Source organism: Delphinapterus leucas, chromosome 8 (genome assembly GCF_059928025.1).
Source record: "Delphinapterus leucas isolate spDelLeu-1000000601 "Yukka" chromosome 8, BTC_Dleu_Yukka2, whole genome shotgun sequence".
NCBI classification, from domain to species: domain Eukaryota; kingdom Metazoa; phylum Chordata; class Mammalia; order Artiodactyla; family Monodontidae; genus Delphinapterus; species Delphinapterus leucas.
The window spans coordinates 44059660-44079554 of NC_143136.1; the positions used below are offsets into that span (position 1 = coordinate 44059660).

General features: G+C 41.1%; 1 protein-coding gene across 8 annotated transcripts in view; it reads right to left on the reverse strand.

Moving 5' to 3' along the window:
• MFSD6 (major facilitator superfamily domain containing 6) overlaps positions 1 to 19895 on the reverse strand; it is a 75004-nt gene that overhangs the window by 13816 nt on the left and 41293 nt on the right. For all 8 annotated transcript variants that reach the window (XR_016393984.1, XM_089915968.1, XM_089915972.1 and 5 more), the window contains one exon: positions 7014 to 7111. Coding sequence is in view for 7 of the 8 variants with exons in the window: in XM_089915968.1 (XP_089772094.1) it covers positions 7014 to 7111 (98 nt within the window). In the remaining variant the exon portion in view is untranslated. The remainder of the gene's footprint in view (positions 1 to 7013; positions 7112 to 19895) is intronic.

Consider the following 19895-nt stretch of genomic DNA (forward strand, 5'->3'; position numbering starts at 1 on the left):
CAGTGTACCTCTCAAATGCTGAGATTAAAAAAAGTTCCTGAAAGATCAACCTGGTAAAAACCAGTAAGAGACTACTCTTCAAACAACAACGCAAGAAAACAAAACCAAAACCAAAGCAAAAACAAACCCTCCACTGGGCAGGCGATAAAAGGAGTCAGTATTGGTTAAGGTAATGCTCCTGTTGTAAGAGAGAAACCTCAGAATCTTAGTGGTTTCACCCATTAGATGTTTTCTTTTCTTGCCCATATAAAGTCCAATCGTCAAGGGACAGGAAGAGTAGCAGCTCTGCTTCACATAGTCATTCAGGGACCCAGGCTGCAGAGACTCTGTCTTCTTCCTCACATGGTTACCCTGGGCACCGAGATCCAGCAAAGGACGGAAGAGAGGATGGCACATGGAAAATTTTATGGGCTGGGTTTAGAAGTGACACGTCATTCCTGCTTACATTCCACTGGGCAGAATCAGTCATATGCTCATACCTAACTGCAAGGAAGGCTAGGAAGTGGAGTCCAGTGTGTGTCCATGAAGAAAAGGAAATAGCAGGTGAACAACAAGCCAGTATCTCTGCCAAAGTCAGGGCCACCAACAGCAATGGACCTTCCAGAAAGAGTAGAGGACCCCACAAAGAGCAGTGGACCTAGCAGAAGCTTCATGAACCTTCTTGTGTCGCATGAAAGAGACTTTATATATGACACGCAAGCACTTCCACGCCCACCCATGTGCAGCACTGCAAGAATCTCCCGCATTCATTCACTCAATAGTCCTTACTGAGCACCCAGACCACGTGCCGGAGCCCCTGCTCTGCACTGAGACTGTGACAATATACAGAACACGTGTTTAACCATCACAGAGCTTATAGTCTGGCGGGTGGAAGGGGGCAGGATTTACCTGAAGGAGGAGCAGACTGAGCTCCTTGAGGAGAACAAACATACCAGGACCTGGCACAGGGCTTGACACGTAACAGCAGCTGAGCAAAACAGAGCTGAAACGAACCGAGCAGGCAGTGGCCTGCGGGCTGGGATATGAGGAAGAAAGCACTTGTGGATAAAAGGTACCCTGGGTAACAATGGAGAAAACTTCCAACTCCCACGTATGAGTAAAAACGGAAAGAAGAAATGAAGTTTCTATAAGCTTCACTTTGCAAGTTAAAAAAAGAAAGACATGTAAGTTGCTTAAAAAAAAAAGTCTATAACTAATACAACAATGTTTTGGGGGCCTTTGTGAATTTTACATGCTGGCGTTATACCCTTGGCATACCTTCAAACAGGTCTTAGGAGACTGCCACCCCAAACTGCCTGTGTTTAAGGTCAAGACTTAACAACACTATATACTATATGCCCAATGTCTCCTCATAGCAAGCCACACGTGAGAACTGCTTTTACAGCAAAGCCAGTAAAAATTTCACTTCCCCAAAGATAACTTTAAAAACACTGTACACTGACTAGTCATTTATGGCCGGGCTGTCATGCATAATTGCAACGTAACCTCTGAGGGTAGACTCTTCTAAGTTACATTTCCCCTGGTCCTGATTTTTATTATAACTTTTTATTTTACTTTTATTGCATGTTATTTAACATTTATTGAAGGCTAACTATGTGCCAGGTAATATGCTATATACTTTGCATAGAATAGTCTATTTAATACTCATTAACCTATTCTGTAGGTTAAGAAACGTCTAAGAGGCTTAAAGTGATGAAGCAGCTTGCCTGAAGGACACAGAGCTTATAGGTAGGGGAGCTGGAATACAAGATAGTCTAATTCAAGCCTGAGCACTTTATGGTTTCCAGCTTACTGCATGTTTTGGTAAGCTGTCTCAAATAATTTGTAGAATGAGGCGGGGACGTAAGTAAATGATTAAAACACACTGCTGTGTTTACAAATGTGCAATGGATGGCAGGATGGTATCCCAGGGAAAAAGCTAACATATTAAAGATTCAACTTTTAAACTTAGTTTTCAGCTTTCCTTCACATATTTATAAGCTTCTGAGATAGAACTTCCTCTATTATTCAAAAGCTTTAATAATTAGAAAATATCAACTATAGTACATTTTGCAGGGGACTGTGAAATCAAACAACAAGCATTTACAGTATATCTTCCTGTGTGCATGCTTCTTTGGAGAATTCAAAAACTGTAAGGTGTGGTCTTTGCACTTAAGGGTTAAAACTAAGTCAGGAAGTAAAACTAGTATTTGTTAAATAAAATAATTGGGTAACAATTAAGTGCTAAACTGTGTAACATAGTCCATAACTCTGAGAACAATTCAGAAAAGGAAGAGCTAAGTGTCAGATGCAGTTTGCCAGAAAAGGATTCTTGCAGCAGAAGTATTTAAAATGAATTCTGAAGGGACAAAATAATGTCTATTTTTAAGAGATTGTATAAGACCTTTTAGTAACTGTAAAGCATGGGAATGATAAAGAATAAAACTGCTCTATTACAATTTATGACTATTCTGATTAAAAATTAACTTTAGCAGTAACATCAATGACATCCGTATGCCAATTTATTCACTGAAATACTAAACTTAGAGCATTTTGTGTATCTTATATATTCATGTGACAAGCTACTTGTGTTTTAAGGGTTAAGTCAGACAGAAAATTTCCAATATGGATGATAACAGCCTGGAATCACGGCTAGAATTTCCACTGTCAGATAAGGGCTACATTGTAATGCTTTCATAATTTCTCCATGTTCTTCCTGAGAGGAAGGAAAACATGATTCTCACTCGGCTGAGTAGGCATACTAATAAGAGAGTAAAGCTTCATAAGTGTCAGTTCAAGCTCTCCTGCTGGTGACATTAAAAAACCATCTTTCATCATAATCTTAACCCGGATCCTACTGATCAAGCAATCTGCAGAGAAGGACGCGACACAGACCTCATTTTCACCCTTCAGTGCTTGAGCCATTAATTTGAGTACCACAAAAGGACCTCTTTAGTTACAGCAGCCCTGGCCTGGCCTTACTCTCCTTAAATACATTTTAATAGCAAAAATAATTTGAATCACATCCATCTCAAAGTCTTGCAAGGATTCACAACAAACACCGGCATATAAATGAGCATAAAAAATTTGACTGTGATTTTTATCAGAAGTGTATACTCCGGATCACAATCAAGAATATGTTTAAATGCTTCTCGTACAGAAGTAAAGGAGAAAAACATGTGGGTTCTTAAAATGAGATCCTATAAATAAATATAAACTATCCTAATCCCTCCACTGCACCCAGCAATGCTTTTAGGCACTTAGACCCACTGCCTCTTTTTAAAATAAATTACAGGCTCATTATGAGTAGGAAATACATCTTCTGCTTCTTTACATGGTGGCACCCGTTGCCTACTGAATAACATGTTTGCTGCAAAAGACAAGTGAACGGCTAAAAGGCTGCAAGAGACACTGGCTACTAAATGTGAGAAAGATCATAGGAAAGAAACATCCTCATAATCCCCAACAGTCTTACCTTGACCCCAAAACAGATACCCACATAGCCTCCTTCCTAGGGGTCTAGAGAGGAGGAAATTTGCTTTATCCCCATCCCATCAGCTAATTATTACCAACATAGCCTGAGGAGACACATGCTGAGATGATGAATAAGAGCTTCAGGGAATGAAGGATAACATCAGTTACAGGTAACCCCAAAGAGGAAGAGATGAGTAGCCAGAGATATGGAATAAAGCACATCCCTTGTCTCCTCCCCTTCCGTTGCTCCACTAGGTGGTACTAGTTCTCATGGTGTTTTAGGGATGAGGCACGGGGTGAAAGGTTGAAGAGCTAGACCTCACCTCTTATTTTTTTTTTTTTTTGCGGTACGCGGGCCTCTCACTGTTGTGGCCTCTCCCGTTGCGGAGCACTGGCTCCAGACGCGCAGGCTCAGTGGCCATGGCTCACGGGCCCAGCCGCTCCGCGGCATGTGGGATCTTCCCGGACCGGGGCACGAACCCGTGTCCCCTGCATCGGCAGGCGGACTCTCAACCACTGCGCCACCAGGGAAGCCCCTCACCTCTATTTTTTAAGAAGACCCTCTGTGTGGCGCTGGGGCCGGAATCAAAGAGTGGAAGTGCTGACTGTTCAGTGTCACGACCATCAGTGATGAGAGCCAATGTCCTGCTTCCCCACCCTCCCCACTCCTAAGGCTGGGTCTTTGGAAATCGTCAGGTAGCAGTTCCAGTCAAGGGATTAAGGGGCATCTATCATGACAGTGGGCTGGTCCTGTAATTAAATCATTCCGTGTTTTGTCATCATTTCTTGTTTTACTGCATCCTAAGTAGAGCTGCCTTAAGCACAGGGACTTTAAAGTCATTTGGATGAGCCTTGTAAATCTGGAAGAGTTCAGACTGGAAAAACAAACCTGTTCAGTCAGAAGTGTGTTCCTATGAAACAGGATTTATTCCACATAGATAATCCACTGTTTTCCGTAGGGTGGGCATGGGTCAAACAAAGGCAAGGGATTTTTTGTTGTACAGCCAAAACACTCAGCACTCACTTCTGCCAGGGAATGAAACCGTCTCCTCCAGTTTTAGACGCAAAGAGCTCTGTGGAACTGGTCACAGAGCCCTGTGTTTGTTAGATGCGGAGACTCCCCGTATTTACAGATTCCCCCTTTTTACTTGCTTCAGATCAGTAACTAGGTTTCTACTGGCACGGGGGAAATAAAATGAAACACAGAGGTATGAAGTGTAGCCTGCCACGGGAAGCAGGGATAACTGCCCTAAGGTGCACATAAATATATATTATAAAAATATGTACTGGGTCAGCAGCTTAGGGTGACAAACCCCTCAAGCCCTAGCCAAAGCCTGCCACTCAGGTTTCCTGAGATGCCATTCTGCTCTCCACGGCTGTGCTTTGGCACGTGGCTCTTCTCTGTGCCAACATGTCTGCTTCTCTTTAGGCCACCGGGTGGGGTCCTGGTCACCCTTCAAAATCCAGCTTATCTGTGATTTCCTTGGGGAATCTTTTAATAATATCATCCTCCCACTCTCTGCTTCACAAAGCTAATCATTCCCTCCATGGAGCTCCTTCTCTGTTACCTGGCACATTTTTCTGATTCCATCTAACACACTGGGTAGCAATTATGTATTTATACATCTGGCTTCCAGAACAGACAGTGAGACCTTGAGGCCTAAGTTAATATATTGTTTTTTAATTATATTCCCAGCACTCAGTATGCTGCGTGACTCTTGGTGGCTATTTAACATATCTTTAATAAATTAACAGGAAAAAAGACATTTTCGATTCACAACAACATTTGTTTTTTCCCTCTTATAAAATTCTTCTCGTTATAAATGTCTTCTTTAACCACTGTTTTAAAAAAGCTTCTCTCTTTTGCCCTCTTTTCTTTTTTTTAATATATATATATTTATTTATTTGGCTGCACCGGGTCTTAGTTGCGGCACACAGGATCTTCAGTTGCGGCATGTGGGATCTAGTTCCCTGACCGGGGACCGAACCCAGGCCCCTTGCACTGGGAAGCGCAGAGTCTTAGCCACTGGACCACCAGGGAAGTCCCTGCTCTATTTTCTTAAGTCACTAATGCAAACCATCCTTTTTAATCTAATTCATATTAAATTAAAAGGAGAGAAAAAGGTATATGCATGTATTATTATAACAGGTATACCAGTTTTTTTATTTTTTGTTGTTTTTTTTAAGTAAGAGTCTGCACGTGGTGTCATACCAATAAATAAAGCAGTTAAGTCAGGTGAGCACCCTGCCTCACAGAATAGAGTCAGAATTAGAGGTGGGAACCCCTAAGGCTGTGTTGCTTATACCTTGTTGTTGCACATTTCTTTCCTGCAGTTCATATTTTGTGCTTTGTTTTTCTTACATGACACAATACTGAGATGTATGCCCCACCTCAAGACTATTCAAGAGTTCTAATTATTACAAACAATAATTTCTTATTATAAGACCAAATTTCCATTTTCTATATATTTATAAACAAAATCTCTTTTCATCATTTATACCACTGCATCAGACCTGAGAAAAGCACCTTTAAAGTGTGTACATATTTGAATTTTGTAATTTTAATGTGACTATAAATTATGTCTCCTTTCAGTTAGGATAGGTTTTTTTTTTTTCATTGCCACGATGGGATTTGGTGAATGAGCTTTTGCATTTTATACATTTTGTTTAGATATATAATTGTGAGTCTTTCATCTTAGATATTATGTTGATTGTATGGCATTTGCATCCTCAGGGTTAGGGAAAATGATAATGGCAATCTATAAAGCTAATAAAATTGTATATAGTCATAGACTGTTTGGTACAATTAATGATTTAGGAGCCTGGGCATCCCCGGAAGACCTCAACTCCAATGATGTTATCCTGAACCTTTATTTTAATCATAATGCCAATCACCAAATGGTTTAGCCAAGCTGCTAATAGAACTTCTCGGGATACAGTCTGGATTATATGAGCTAATGAATAGAAATCAATGTTTTCACTGCTCTTAAGCCACATGGCAAGAAATTTTTTTCAAAGTGACATGTTGAAGGGTCCAGTGAAGCAAAGAGAAGAACTCAGGTCAGGATATTTGAGCAAAGATTTTAAAGGTGCATGGGAAAACAACAGCCTGACTATAAAGCTTGCGTTACAAATCACTAGGTGTGATCAAAGTAACTGAAGAAATATAATAATTATGACCTTTTTTTTTTTGCAGTAAGCATAGTTAACCTACAAAAATACCAAAATCTTTAAAATATAAATCGTTTTATATTTAAAACCACCTTTGGATGTGTACACCTAACAGCTGTACATGAGAGTTTATTGCAGAATTCCTCTTTCTTTGTTTAAACACAAGGGTGTGGGAAATAATCCAGCTTTGTTTAGCTCAACAAACACAGAACACTCAGAGGAACTGAAGAACCAGCGCCCTGACGTAACCTGTTCCTTCACAACCACTTCAAACTCATAAAACAGTGCCTCTGCCCTTCCTTTGTAGAGTCAGATGCTGAGGGCCACTGAACTTTCATGTAGTCATAACTCAGGTAGAAAAATAATTCTAATTCCAACTGTTAACTTGCCTTGAAGAACTTCCATGGGGAGAACAGTCCAGGCATTTTCCAGGTAGGAAATATAAATATAGCGAGCCGTATTGCAGGCCAGGCCAATGTACAGAACCCTAAAAAAAGCAAAGGAAAATAAGTTGAGGCTCTGGTAGAGATACAAAACATGCAAATATCACCTAGTTTTTCCCCTGCCCAAAACATCCATCATCCAGCAGGCAGTGTTCCAAACTCAGAAGTGGGGAAGCTAAAGGACAATTAAATTTAACCATAAACTCTTAGGAATAAGAAAACTGCTTCTAACATATCTGCTCTCAGCCTTTTCAAAATGCTTGTTAATATAAAAGCAAACATCACCCTTCCTGAAACTTAATTAGTAGCAGAGATGATGCTTTTTTAAGATAGTCTGGGCATACTGCCATCTGTAATGACATTGCTGGCTTCCTTCCAGGTGGCTGTAGGGTAAATATGCCTGGGATTGTAGCCACTTCACTATGATGGGGGAAGGACAGGCTAAAAATGAGAACATGTGAATATGTGGCCCCGGGTGCAATACCCAAGACACCAAGCAGTTTCACAAAGAGACTCTCAAGGTCATTGAAAACTGTCATCCAATGATGAATAATAACTATTTGGAAATCAAACACTTTTTCCTATCAGTTCAATTGATACAAGTTCATTATTTAAAAAAAAAAATCCATGATATCACATGTTTACAAAATTGATAAATATATATCAGCCTCTAGCTTTCACTCTCACAATCACCACCACAAAAATTATGAGTAAAAACAAAATAAACAAAGGCCTAAAATGGTGAATCCAAGCATAAGGTTACCATCTCTCTCATTCTGAACTAGACAGGCTGGTTTGGAAGCAAACGGTGGCTACTTCTCTTTACAAAAACACAACCCAGGGGATTTCTTTTTCTTGGTTGTTTTCCATTATCTGTTAATTTTCCCCAACCTTAATGCTTTTCTTGTGTTCTAAATCCAAGTGGATGAAAACTAGAAGGTAAAAGAAATAAACCAATTTGACAATCAGTGGTATTTTCCTAATCTTACTCAACTGTATTTTTATATTAAAATCATTCTTATAAACAGTGTCCTCTTTTTCCAACACTGGATCAAGGAAACGAAATGCTCTGAGGCATCCAGCTGGTATTAACTGCAAATATGGAGCGGAAAGAAATATGGGGAAAGACAACAAAAGGGCTGAGGGGGTGGGGATGGGATAGGAAATGGATATTAGAATGGATTTAGGAGCTCTTCAATAACGAAAAGGTCTGGGTTGTCATATTATTTGGACTTTATGCTCTTTTTACTTGTATGTTTTGAAGAAAAAAGTATGTTTCAAACCTGTTTGATAAAAAATTTGCTGAACAAACTTGCTATAAATCCGTCAGCCAGGGTCCCAATGCTAGGAAACAGCAACGAAAAGCCCACAGGAGATTAAAATGCAAAATACACTATACAAACACACAAGTTACACAAATATGTTTCCTTCCAGGTTCTAAAGCAGCCCTGCTGATGACATCAACTTAGCCTAACTCATGGTCAGCAAACATTTTCTATAAAGGGCCATATAGTAAATAGGTCTTGTAGGTCTTTTGCACATTCTCAACTCTGCTGCTGTAGCATGAAAGCAACCATAGACGGTATGTAAATGAATAAGCATGGATGGCTGTGTTCCAATAAAATTCGAATTATGAACACTGAAATTTAAATTTCATGTAATTTTCATGTATCACAAAATAGTATGCTTCTTGTGATTTTGTTTTCAACCACTTGAAAGTATAGAAACTTTTCTTAGTTCCTGGGTCCTACAAAACAGGCAGTAGGCCAGATTTGGCCCCTGGCCATAGCTTGCCAACCTCTGACCTAGCTCATTAGTTCTTATTAACTCTGCCTGTACATCAGATTTACTCGGGCAACTGTTAAAAACTACAGTGTTGAGGCCCATGCCACCCTCAGTTAAGGCTCTTTAGGATTGGAACTCAGACTCCATGCTTTTGAAAGCTCCCCAGGTTATTCAGATACTGAGCCAAAGGTGGAGAACCACTGACCTAGCTCATTCTAAGCAGCTCCAAGTAATTCTTGCCCATAATCCCATCATAGAAAGATTTGGTACTACATCTTCCTTGTGTTCATATTGCCTATCCCTTTCTTTTGAGCCCACTTCTGAATCAGGGTTACCATGACAACCGCTATTCAATCCAGGCCACAGTCCACAGGGCCTGGCCCTAAGTAACACATAAGAGGTAGGTTGCGCTATGCCTTCAAACCTCTCTCTACCCCCGTGGAATTCAGCCACTGGAGTCTGTAATTTCTCGGACCCTTAGGTCTCGGATTGCCACCAACCAGCCCAGTGACTACGAGCTTGATATACCTTTCAATTCTTTTCCATGTTTCTAATCTCACAACTGATAGTTCTTTGTAAAGGTGAAAACACAAAATCAGGAGTATCCAGCGCAAATTACTTCATCTCCTAGAGCCTCAATTTCCTCATATATCAAGTAGACAACAACATCAACTCTGCAGGCTTGTGATAATTACAACACAGTGAGTTGCCCATAATAAGCACTCAATAAAAGGTATTATTATTACTATTCTTATTATTTTAAAGAAAAGTGTCCAAGTATCCTTCTTTTTTCTGATAAAACTTTTATCCCAGAATTCCAAGAGAGAGGACACTAGCATTCCTCCCTCACCAACCATTCTGGCGAAGCCGGTGGCTTAAAAAAATCGGCAAGTGTAAAATGATGAGCAGAAAGGAAGGCAGCATTTTGATCTATGAAAAGGGAAAGAAGTAGACAACATATTTATTGAATAATCACTGAAAAGTATTGCAGCAACCTAAGAATCTCTTTAATATCTGAATGGGATATTTAAACTGCCGTAGTATTCACTGTTATGGGCTGAACGGTGTCCCCTCCAAAATTCATATGTTGAAGGTCTAAGTCCTAACCCCCAGTATCTCAGAGTGTGGCTAGATATGGCGATAGGGCCTTTAAAGAGGTGGTTAAGGTGAAATGATGTAATATGGGTAGGCCCTAATCCAACATGACTAGCGTCCTGATAAGAAGAGATTAGGACAGAGACAGACACAGAGGGAAGACCAGGTGAAGACACTGGAAGACAAGCCAAGGAGAGAAGTCCTCAGAAGACATACATCCTGCCAACACCTTGATCTTGGACTTTTAGCTTCCAGAACTGTAAGGAAATAAAATTTCTGTGTTTTAAAGCCAGTCTGTGGTGCTTTGTTATGGCAGCCCTAGGAAATGAATACATACACACTCATGAAATTAAGGATTTGCTAATAAAAAGGAATTTATAATATGTTTTACTAGATCATCTTCTGGACAAATTCTTTATGCTGAATACAGAGCATATGTTTGGAGTCCTAGAATTTGCCTGAGCATTAAGAGGTCTGGAAATACAGAAAAATAGTCTGAAAAATGCCTCTCAGTGACATACAGAGACCCATTGAACACCTACAGTGAAATAGCTCAGAAACAACATCATTGCTTTCCTATTTCACAACAAGAAGTCAATAAGTATAAAAGCAGACAAGAAATAAAGACCATTTTAGAACAGGTGTTATAGATAACTGATCTGTAAAGAACACAACTGGTAAGGAGCAGATGATTCAGCAGAAAACACTACACCATGGAAAACCCAAATCACTGGTCAAACTCCTTGATTCTTTATTTGAGCAAAATATAATGGTAGGAGAAAAGTACTTATGAGTTTCTAATTTCTTACAAAACCACAACCCACAGTGTTGACAGGATAAGTTGATTGGTGATTATCTTATAATGAAACTGGTACTTGTTTTTTTGTTTTATTTTGTTTTTCAGAAGCAAGATACAGAAGCAATTAATTGAGAGTCATCCTGCAATTCCTAACAGAGTGTGGGTTAATTATGATGTCCTACTTTTCTAATTTAAACCATCTATAATATAACATGACTGAATAACCCCTGAGAACATTTCTAAATTACAAAGAACATGAATTTTGCTCAATAAACATTAACTGAGATACCACTATGTAACATACACTGTGCTGGATGAAAGGGAATAAAAATGAAGAGAAATCCTCCTTGCCTGCAAGGAACTTAGTCTAGTGGGGAGACAGGCACAGAAGCAAATAAGTTAAACACAATACCCTAAGAGGTCTGCACAAAGTGCTATGGCTACACAAAGGAGAGGTTCTTAGCTACCCCTGGGGGTCCCAGGACACTTGGGTTAGAAGCAAACGGACAAAGGAGGAAGGACAAGCATCACAGGCAGAGGGAACAATAGAAAGGTTAACCATAAAACCTCAAGCATTTGCAGGCAGAGAGGGTATTTGAACGATGTAAGAAGGATCAAAGTCTAAGGATTTATGAAGAGATAAGTGAACTTTTCCAGCCCAGATCCAATCTGGAAATTATTCTCTATTCCAGAGACAATACAGGTTATGAGCAGCAGAGAAAGATTTAAGTAGGATTATCCTACAATGCTCTCAGATATATGAGATGAAAGAGCAACACCACGCAAAGAGAACCCATTCTCAGCCGAATGAGTAATTGGCAGCAAGCATGTTGCAAAGCCTCTAATGGAGAAACAGAAAAGTTCCTCAAGAAAGAAAAAACACTGGATGAAAACAAAATGCCCTGGATAAGGATGGTTCTTATCAACCAGACATGGAGCATTTGCAGATGGAGTCTGAACATGCGCTCAGCTTGTGGTACAAGCCCTCGCACAAAGACACAGTGTTCCAACGCACAGAAGTGTTGCTCCAGGGCTGGGTGGAGATGAAGACAGACTAGCAGGACTTCCCTGGTGGTGCAGTGATTAAGAATCCGCCTGCCAGTGCAGGGGACACGGGTTCAAGCCCTGGCCTGGGAAGATCCCACATGCCGCGGAGCAACTAAGCCCGTGCGCCGCAACTACTGAGCCTGCGCTCTAGAGCCCATGAGCCACAACTACTGAAGCCCGCGTGCCTAGAGCCTGTGCTCCGCAACAAGAGAAGCCACCGCAATGAGAAGCCCGCGCACCACAACAAAGAGGAGCCCCCGCTCGCTGCAACTAGAGAAAGCCTACCTGCAGCAACGAAGACCCAATGCAGCCAATAAATAAATAAATAAATTCATAAAAAAAAAAAAGACAGACAGACTAGCAACGAACCATGATTCAGAAAGTAATATTTTGACAGGTTAGAGGCCATTGGGACAATGTCCTCAGCTAGAGGACAATGTCACCTAGCTAGAGTTTCATTAGGAACACCAGTTCCTAATGGGAAAGAAGTGCCTCATGTATGAATCAGCTTAGGTTTTCTGTATGGTAAACAGTATATGGACTCACCCTTAGGCTGGGTTCCATCATTCCCAGATCATCCTTTTATGGTCTATATGGACTTGTCAGTAAAAAAAAAAAAAGTTCTTTCAGATATTGCTACAGATGTCTTTCTAGAGCAGACAGACACCAGCTGCTAATTTAGGTCAGGATTCTGGTGCTTAATGCAAGCATTCAGTGTAAGCAGTGCCCACCTCCCCAAGAATGAAGCTTATTTCCAGCATAATCACCTAATACTGACAACCTTAGAGTAAGATGATGTTCCCGATTGTCAGCTTTATCAGTAGGAAAATATAAATCCAAACTCTTTAGAAGATAACCAAACTAGAAGGTTTAAGCCTTGAAGAGTTAAATTTTAGTCTCGAAAATTACTGTTTTTTCATATTCATCCCCCTCCTCCCAACCAACCTGCATGATGTAATGTCACTGTGGGTGTCCTCCCAGGATTTCTCTGCCTCTATGTAGCAGAATAGGGTTTTACTGTCACTGTCTGGAATCTCTTGTCCTGCCTCCCCTTTCTTGTCCTCTCTACCCTGTGTCCCATACCCAGGGCTGGCTGGCTTGAACGGATCCTAGCTGGCATTCCTTGGAATTCCCACCCTAAGCAGAGGGCCCGAGCTACCATCACGGGACACTTCTCATGCCACAGTGGTAGCAAAAGCAACCAGAGTGAAGACGTGGCCGAGAGTCAATGACCTGAGCAACATGTGGCAGAAGCTGTCACACCCCATGCCCAGAGCTCACCTAGAAGTGGCAAAGCTGATGACACACCTGTTCCTTCTTCCAAGACACGACTTTGGGCACTAGTATCTCTGATTGTGAGAGTCCTACACTTGAAAGTGCTCATCTCTTCTAAGAAACCATCTCAAATGTCCCCAGGTATAACTGATCCTATCTCACCATCTCAAATGTCCCCAGGTATAACTCTTCCTCTGTTATACTCTTTGTTTCCATTAGAGTACTTGTCACAATCTACAAGTGCTATACACAGAAGACTGTGAGTTCCTGGGAGGCAAGGACTGTGTCTTTTTCATCTTGTACTCAAAAGGAGCCTGCCTTATTCAAGTGCTCAGTGAATTATAGTAAAGTAATTTAATATAATCTTATGTAAATGGATAAAACATGAGGACAAAAAGAAGCACTATTTCCATGAAAACAGTGTTTCTCAATGGGCCACCATCATTTTGGATGCTATAATTCTTTATCATATGGGACCCACCCATTCACCGGGGGATGTTTAGGATCCTGGCCCTTGGGCGCTAAGTGACAGTCTCTGAAAAAACTAAAATGCCCCCTCACACATTTCTAAACACCTCCTATTGGGAAGCACTAGATAAGTCCCTTAAAACAAAGGCTTCCTGGTCACTGTATCATAAAATGTCCTGTGTGTGTGTGTGTGTCTCCATATTCAAGTTATATTAGTACCTAAACAAATCTAGAAGGAGACAGACACCAAACCATGATCAATGGTTACCTTGGAGATTTGTGATTACAGACCATTCATTGTCTAAGGAGTGTATTTCTGTAGATTTTGAGTTTGCATAGTGAGTTATGTACTTTTTGAAAATCACGTAAAAATAACATTTAAAAGATGGGGAAAAAACTATCAAATTAGGCATGGGAAGGCAGCCATTAAAAACTTAGGTTAAAATAATAAAAAAAACTTGGGCTTCCCTGGTGGCGCGGTAGTTGAGAGTCCACCTGCCGATGCAGGGGACACGGGTTCGTGCCCCGATCCGGGAAGATCCCACATGCCACGGAGCGGCTGGGCCCGTGAGCCATGGCCGCTGAGCCTGCGCGTCCGGAGCCTGCGCTCCGCAGCGGGAGAGGCCACAACAGTGAGAGGCCCGCGTACCGCAGAAAAAAAAAAAAAAAAAAATAATAATATAAAAACTAATAGAATTCTGTACCCAAATTGTTTTTAAAGTATCTTTATGTCTGTGTTCCACACAAAAGAAATCAAAACTGATGGAAATCATAACCCCAATAACAGAATCATTTTCAAAGAAAATGTTTGGCCCTACAACCAAAGATTAGCAAATGTTTTTATATTTTTGTGTTTCAAAATGTTTAAGTTGTGAATATGTTACACTCTTATCATTAAGCCACCAACCACTAACTATTTGATACTGTCACCTAAAGTGAGCTAAAAGTCACTGCAGAACAGCAAGTACAGCATTGTAATCCTCACGTCAGGGAAGGAGAGTTACATACACATGTATTATGCACTTACATGTGAAGAGACTATCTCTGGAAGAAGACACTAGAACCTCATATCACTGATGGGCTCTGGGTGCGGGGTGGAGCTGGGGGACTGTCCCAAAGGTGGGAGAGAGACTTTACTGAATATCTTTTAGAACTCTTGAATCTCTTCCCATGTGTGTATCTACTTTCTCAAAGAATAGAGATTAGTCACTGTGCTTCATGTAGCTATAAATAGGCACAGTAAATGATGTATGATGCTTGACCCATGGTTTTCCAACCTGAAGGGATCATTATCTGGGTTTCTATTTTGGTTTAAAAATAATACAACATTCTAGCTTAATTAATATTCAATATTATTTCTATCTTTTGAATCTGTTATGAGATTGGGTGTAAGTCAAAGACTCATACAAATTAGTTAAGAAAGGCACATGAAATATTCAGCATTGCCATGATTGTGCTCTTTCTGGGCAAAGAAAATTGGCAGTCTATAGAGATAAACTTAAGAAAAGTATTCATTTGGTTCAAGAGCCACTTGGATCATCAGAAAGTATTATATGTAATACAATGGGAACCTTTGAATCAAAACCCCTAAGAAGCACCAAAAAAAAGATTCTATTATAAAACATCTTTTTTGGGAGACTATCTGGCACAGTGCGCTGTCTAGCTTCTGTCCTCTAGCCACATGAATTCCCAGTGGACCCACTGGGCCACTGTCCCCACCCATCCCTACCTGTGACCTGATTCCTACTCCTCCTTCAGATCTCACTCAGCTCCTTATACATGATCACATCATGTGCCTCTCCTCATAACCCTTATCTCAGTTGTAACGGTACATTGACAACTTGACTGTATGCTCCATGCAGAGTGATGTCTTTCATATTATGTCGGCTCAGATTTATCTCGTGTGCCTGACACATAGCAGGCACTCAATAAATATTCATGCACTAGAGGGAAAATATAAATACTTTAAACAGAACATCACACAACAAATATTTATTGAATGAACATACTCTGTGTTAAGTGCCAGGCATGTGGTAGTGAACACAATATAAATGTAAACTATGCATATACTATACCTGTAATTATATGTGTATGTAGGCACCTATTATATTGGTAATTATATATGCATACTTGTAATTATATATATATGTATAATAAGATACTTGATCATGGTACAGGAATAAGTGATGGGTATGTAAAAGAATGAATTGACTTATAAAAGAGGCCTAGAAATAGAATGATTAAAAACATGGATGTCCACATTTGGCTATATTTTTGATTAATGTTAACAGGCTACGCTCGAAGATAAGTATTCAGTCACTTATGTGGACAAGGAAGAGTTCAACGAATAACTGACTATAGTTTGCTTTTGCAGGGCATCCTGAAGCACCATGCAATGGATCCTCAACACATGTGCACAAGCAGATAACAAGGATCTTGGGTACCCACAAGCCTATCTCACCAGAATAAGAGTTAGCATGTAAGCCACAAAGCTCAAAGAGTCAGTGGCACTGCCATACCAACCACAGCATAGCCAAAGGGATCACCAATAGAGACCCTGGAAGCCACCAAGCTTCTATCGCCAAACAGGTGTATGTAGCTGGCCATTGACCCATCTTTGCAGAACAGAGAATAAGAACCACACTGTATATCAGAAGAGTAAACGGGGGAAAAAGAATATTCATCTAGCTATGTATGTTTTCTGCAGCTACTAATACTTCCTTCTATTTTTTCCTGCTAGAAAAAGAAAAGATAAAAGTGAAGTCTCAGTCTCTGCTGGTCTTAAGTCATTCTTTATTTTGCTGCCTTCAAATCTTTCCTCTTCAAATGACAGATAAGCTAAGCTAAGAGTATAATACTAGTAACCGTCAGCCGGGTCACAGTGCTGGTTCCTGGCCATATTTACATCTTTGCATTACTATTTTAGTTTATCTGCCCACTTTTTCTTAGCTTGCGTATATCTCTAGGTAGAAAAATAAGGATGCTTAAAACAAAATAGAACCTTGCTTAATGGAACCCAACCACTTAAAAGATACAATATGCTGTTTTGTTGTTATACCTTCCATTAGGGTAAAAGTCAAATGACCAAACACACATACATAGACAGCACACACCCACGTACACCATGATTTTGTTTAAAAATTTTCCATGTGATGGCCTGAGGTACACATAAAATACAAATTCTATAATTTCCAAACAAGAATCATTGACATTTGTCATAGCAATTAATTTGAAAAAGGCCATAAGAGTTTTAGTTGACCCTAAGCTAAATTTGAGGGAACTAAACAAGTTCATCAAAATTCAGGCTGAAGGAATATCATGACCAAACCAAAAGGACATAATAATCCTACTGTTCTTGACTTTGGCCAGACCACAGCAGGAAGTGGGTACAATTAGGAGATCGCTGACAAAAAAAAGAAAAAAAAAAAAGAAAGGAGTCTGAATGAGGGGGAAGATTAAAAAGAGGAGAGTCTGGGATAAGATGTTCTGGGGAAAATCCCTGAGGGAGTTGGAGAAGCAAAGCGGCAGGAGGGACATTCAAATATCTGAAGGGCTTTACTGCTGAACAGGGTGTGGGCTGTGTTAGCCCACACCTGAGAGCAGTCAGTACAATACTGTTGTTTTAGCTGCTAAGCAGAAAATAAGGGAATGCGGCATTCTCTCTTTTCAACTGGACTTGATCCTGGGAAGATGTGGACCTGCCTGGGACCTCCGGTGTAAGCCTAGAAATGAAGCCTACCCAACAGGAGGCAGAGCTAGTAGATGGAGAGACCAGGCTCTGATCACATCATTTGAGACCCGATTAAAGCCACACCTAAGGCCATCTGCTAGACTTTTAAGTTAGACAATACACTCCTTGTTTTGCTTAAGCCACTTTGGGTAAGGTTTTCTGCCACCTCAAGTGAAAGAGTCCTAAGTGACACAAGATCTTAGCTACCTTGTGAGATAGCAAGTTCCATATCACTAGAAGGGGCCAAACAAAGGCTTAGTAACAATCTGCCAAGGATTAGGGGGAAGTGAACCAAACTGGGATGAAGCTAGGCCTACCTGACTGTATTATTTTGCTAGGGCTACTGTAACAAATACCACAGAGTGCGTGGCTTAAACAACAGAATTTATTTTCTTATAATTCTGGAGGCTCTAAGTCTGAGATCAAGGTGTTGGCAGGATTAGTTTCTTCTGAGGCCTCTCTCTGTGGCTTGTAGATGGCTAACTTTTCCCTGTATCCTCACGTGGTCTTCCCTCTGCATGTGTCTGTGTCCCAATCTCTTCTCCTCATAAGGACATCAGTCATATTGGATTGGGATCTCCCCTAACAGCCTCATTTTAATTTATCTCTTTAAAGACCCTATCTCCAATGCAGTCACATTCTGAGGTACTGGGGAATAGGGCTTTAACAGATATGCATTTTCAGGGAACACAATTCAGCTCACAAAAATGACCTCCAAGGCTACTTACAACTCCAACATGAAACAAAATTTAGTAAAGAGTGTCAGGTTTTTTTTGTTGTTTTGTTTTACTCAAGAGCCATTAACTCTGTGGGCCAGAAATAGAGCCTGTGATACCAGTGGCAGCTTCTCTGGCCTCTAAAGTCAGGGAGTGAGTCTGCACCCTTAGCAGACGATTGTTAGCATTTTGTACAACCCAACCTGACTATATTTATTCATTTACGTTATCTAGGGGATTGCTATTTACTTTTCCAGAGGTTGGTGTAAAATGAAAGGCTTTGACAAACAGTGCTAATAAATGTGTTTTCACAAGGGGCAGCACAGTGGGACGTATGCTGCACCTGGGCTGAAGTGGTGGAATCCGGGGCACGGGCATCCTGGAAGTGGACTTTTCTCAGGAATGGTCCTAACTGCCCGGGCTCTACTACAGGGGTTTTGAAAAGATCAAATAAGCACGTCAAGAAAAACTGCAAACATCTTGCAAATGTGTAAACTACCATTAAATACAATGCACATATTTCACCAAGAGCAGCCAAGTCTTTCACAAATTCTGTCTGAGCCAGCGCATGGAGAAATGTCTAAGGTTTAGGATTCTAACTTCCATTCAAGTCAGCTGGTGTTGGAGAAACAAAATTCTCTACAAACCGATCCCAACGACTGCTATCATAAATCACATCCCCAGTCACTGGCTAGACAGTCTGTTGTCATGGCATGGCCTGGATGAGTTGGCATGAATGGCTGTGTGTACACTTCTGACTTATCAGCAAAAACCATTCAAAGCCTGAGTCCTTGGCAGGGTGGGCAGGGAGGGGTGAGATCTGATGTGTGGTTTTTCACACACTGAAACCAAGCAAAGTAAAAAGTTAGATCATTAGAGGTAGAACTAAACAAAGACACAACATCAAGTCCAATCCTCTTATGTTAGAGAGACAAGGAAATAGAGGTCCAGAGAGGTAGAATGGGGCCACTGTTAGTGGGCCAGTGGAAGGTCAAGGTCCCTGCCCCCTTGCCCTAGGGCTCTTTTGGCAGGTAATAACAATGTGCTGTGTTCCTACACCAAGGCCCCTGCGTGAAGTCAAACCTAGACACGGACTTGAAGAAACGCCTCTGGATTGGACCAGTGGAGACAGGGACTGGTTGTGTTGGCCTAGTTACGCTTCTGGTAGCAGCTGTGCACTTGGATTAAGGAAGTTGGGTGTATGTTTGAGTTGACTTTAGAAGATGGTTAATATTTTAAACTTTGATGAATGATTAGTAGGAATGAGGTAAGAGAAAAGTAGAAAAACAAATGCCACTCAACGGCTGCCCAATATCCTGGATCACAAAAGAAAAATTTACCCAGCAAAATTTTGTGTTCTGAGATGAAATGGACCAAAAGACCATTTCTACTGATGTAGCCCCAGAGGCCTCAGGTATCAAGGCAGAGGCAGGACACAGGATGAGCCAGGATTTCTGCCTCCACCTGTGGGCTGGACAAGGGCTGCCTCGAGCAAGCAGACTTTGAAATCAAATAATCAGAAGTTGACTGTAGGGTTTGGGTTGCATAAGGAGCAGAAACTATGCAGGGGCACATCCCCATTCCCCACCCCCAACCCCACACAGAGAACAGGACTGTGAGAGGAGAACAAAGACAGGGGAAGTTCAGGAGGCTGCGTCTTGAGTAGATCCGACCACAGGCACAAGCTCTGCTCACCACGCCTGCAGGTCTCTAGATGAGCCTGGGAAGTCTCCGAGATGGGCTCACCCCCCAGGGGCGCTGAACGGCGCCCCGATCTTCTCCATTCCTCGACCCCTGAGGTGGCTCCACAGAACCCACTGGGAGGGGTCTCAACTGCTCCAGCAACACTGGGTTTGGGGCCATCTCCCTCTCTTTCTTGAAATTTCACTTCCAGACTTAATTCAATGTGATCC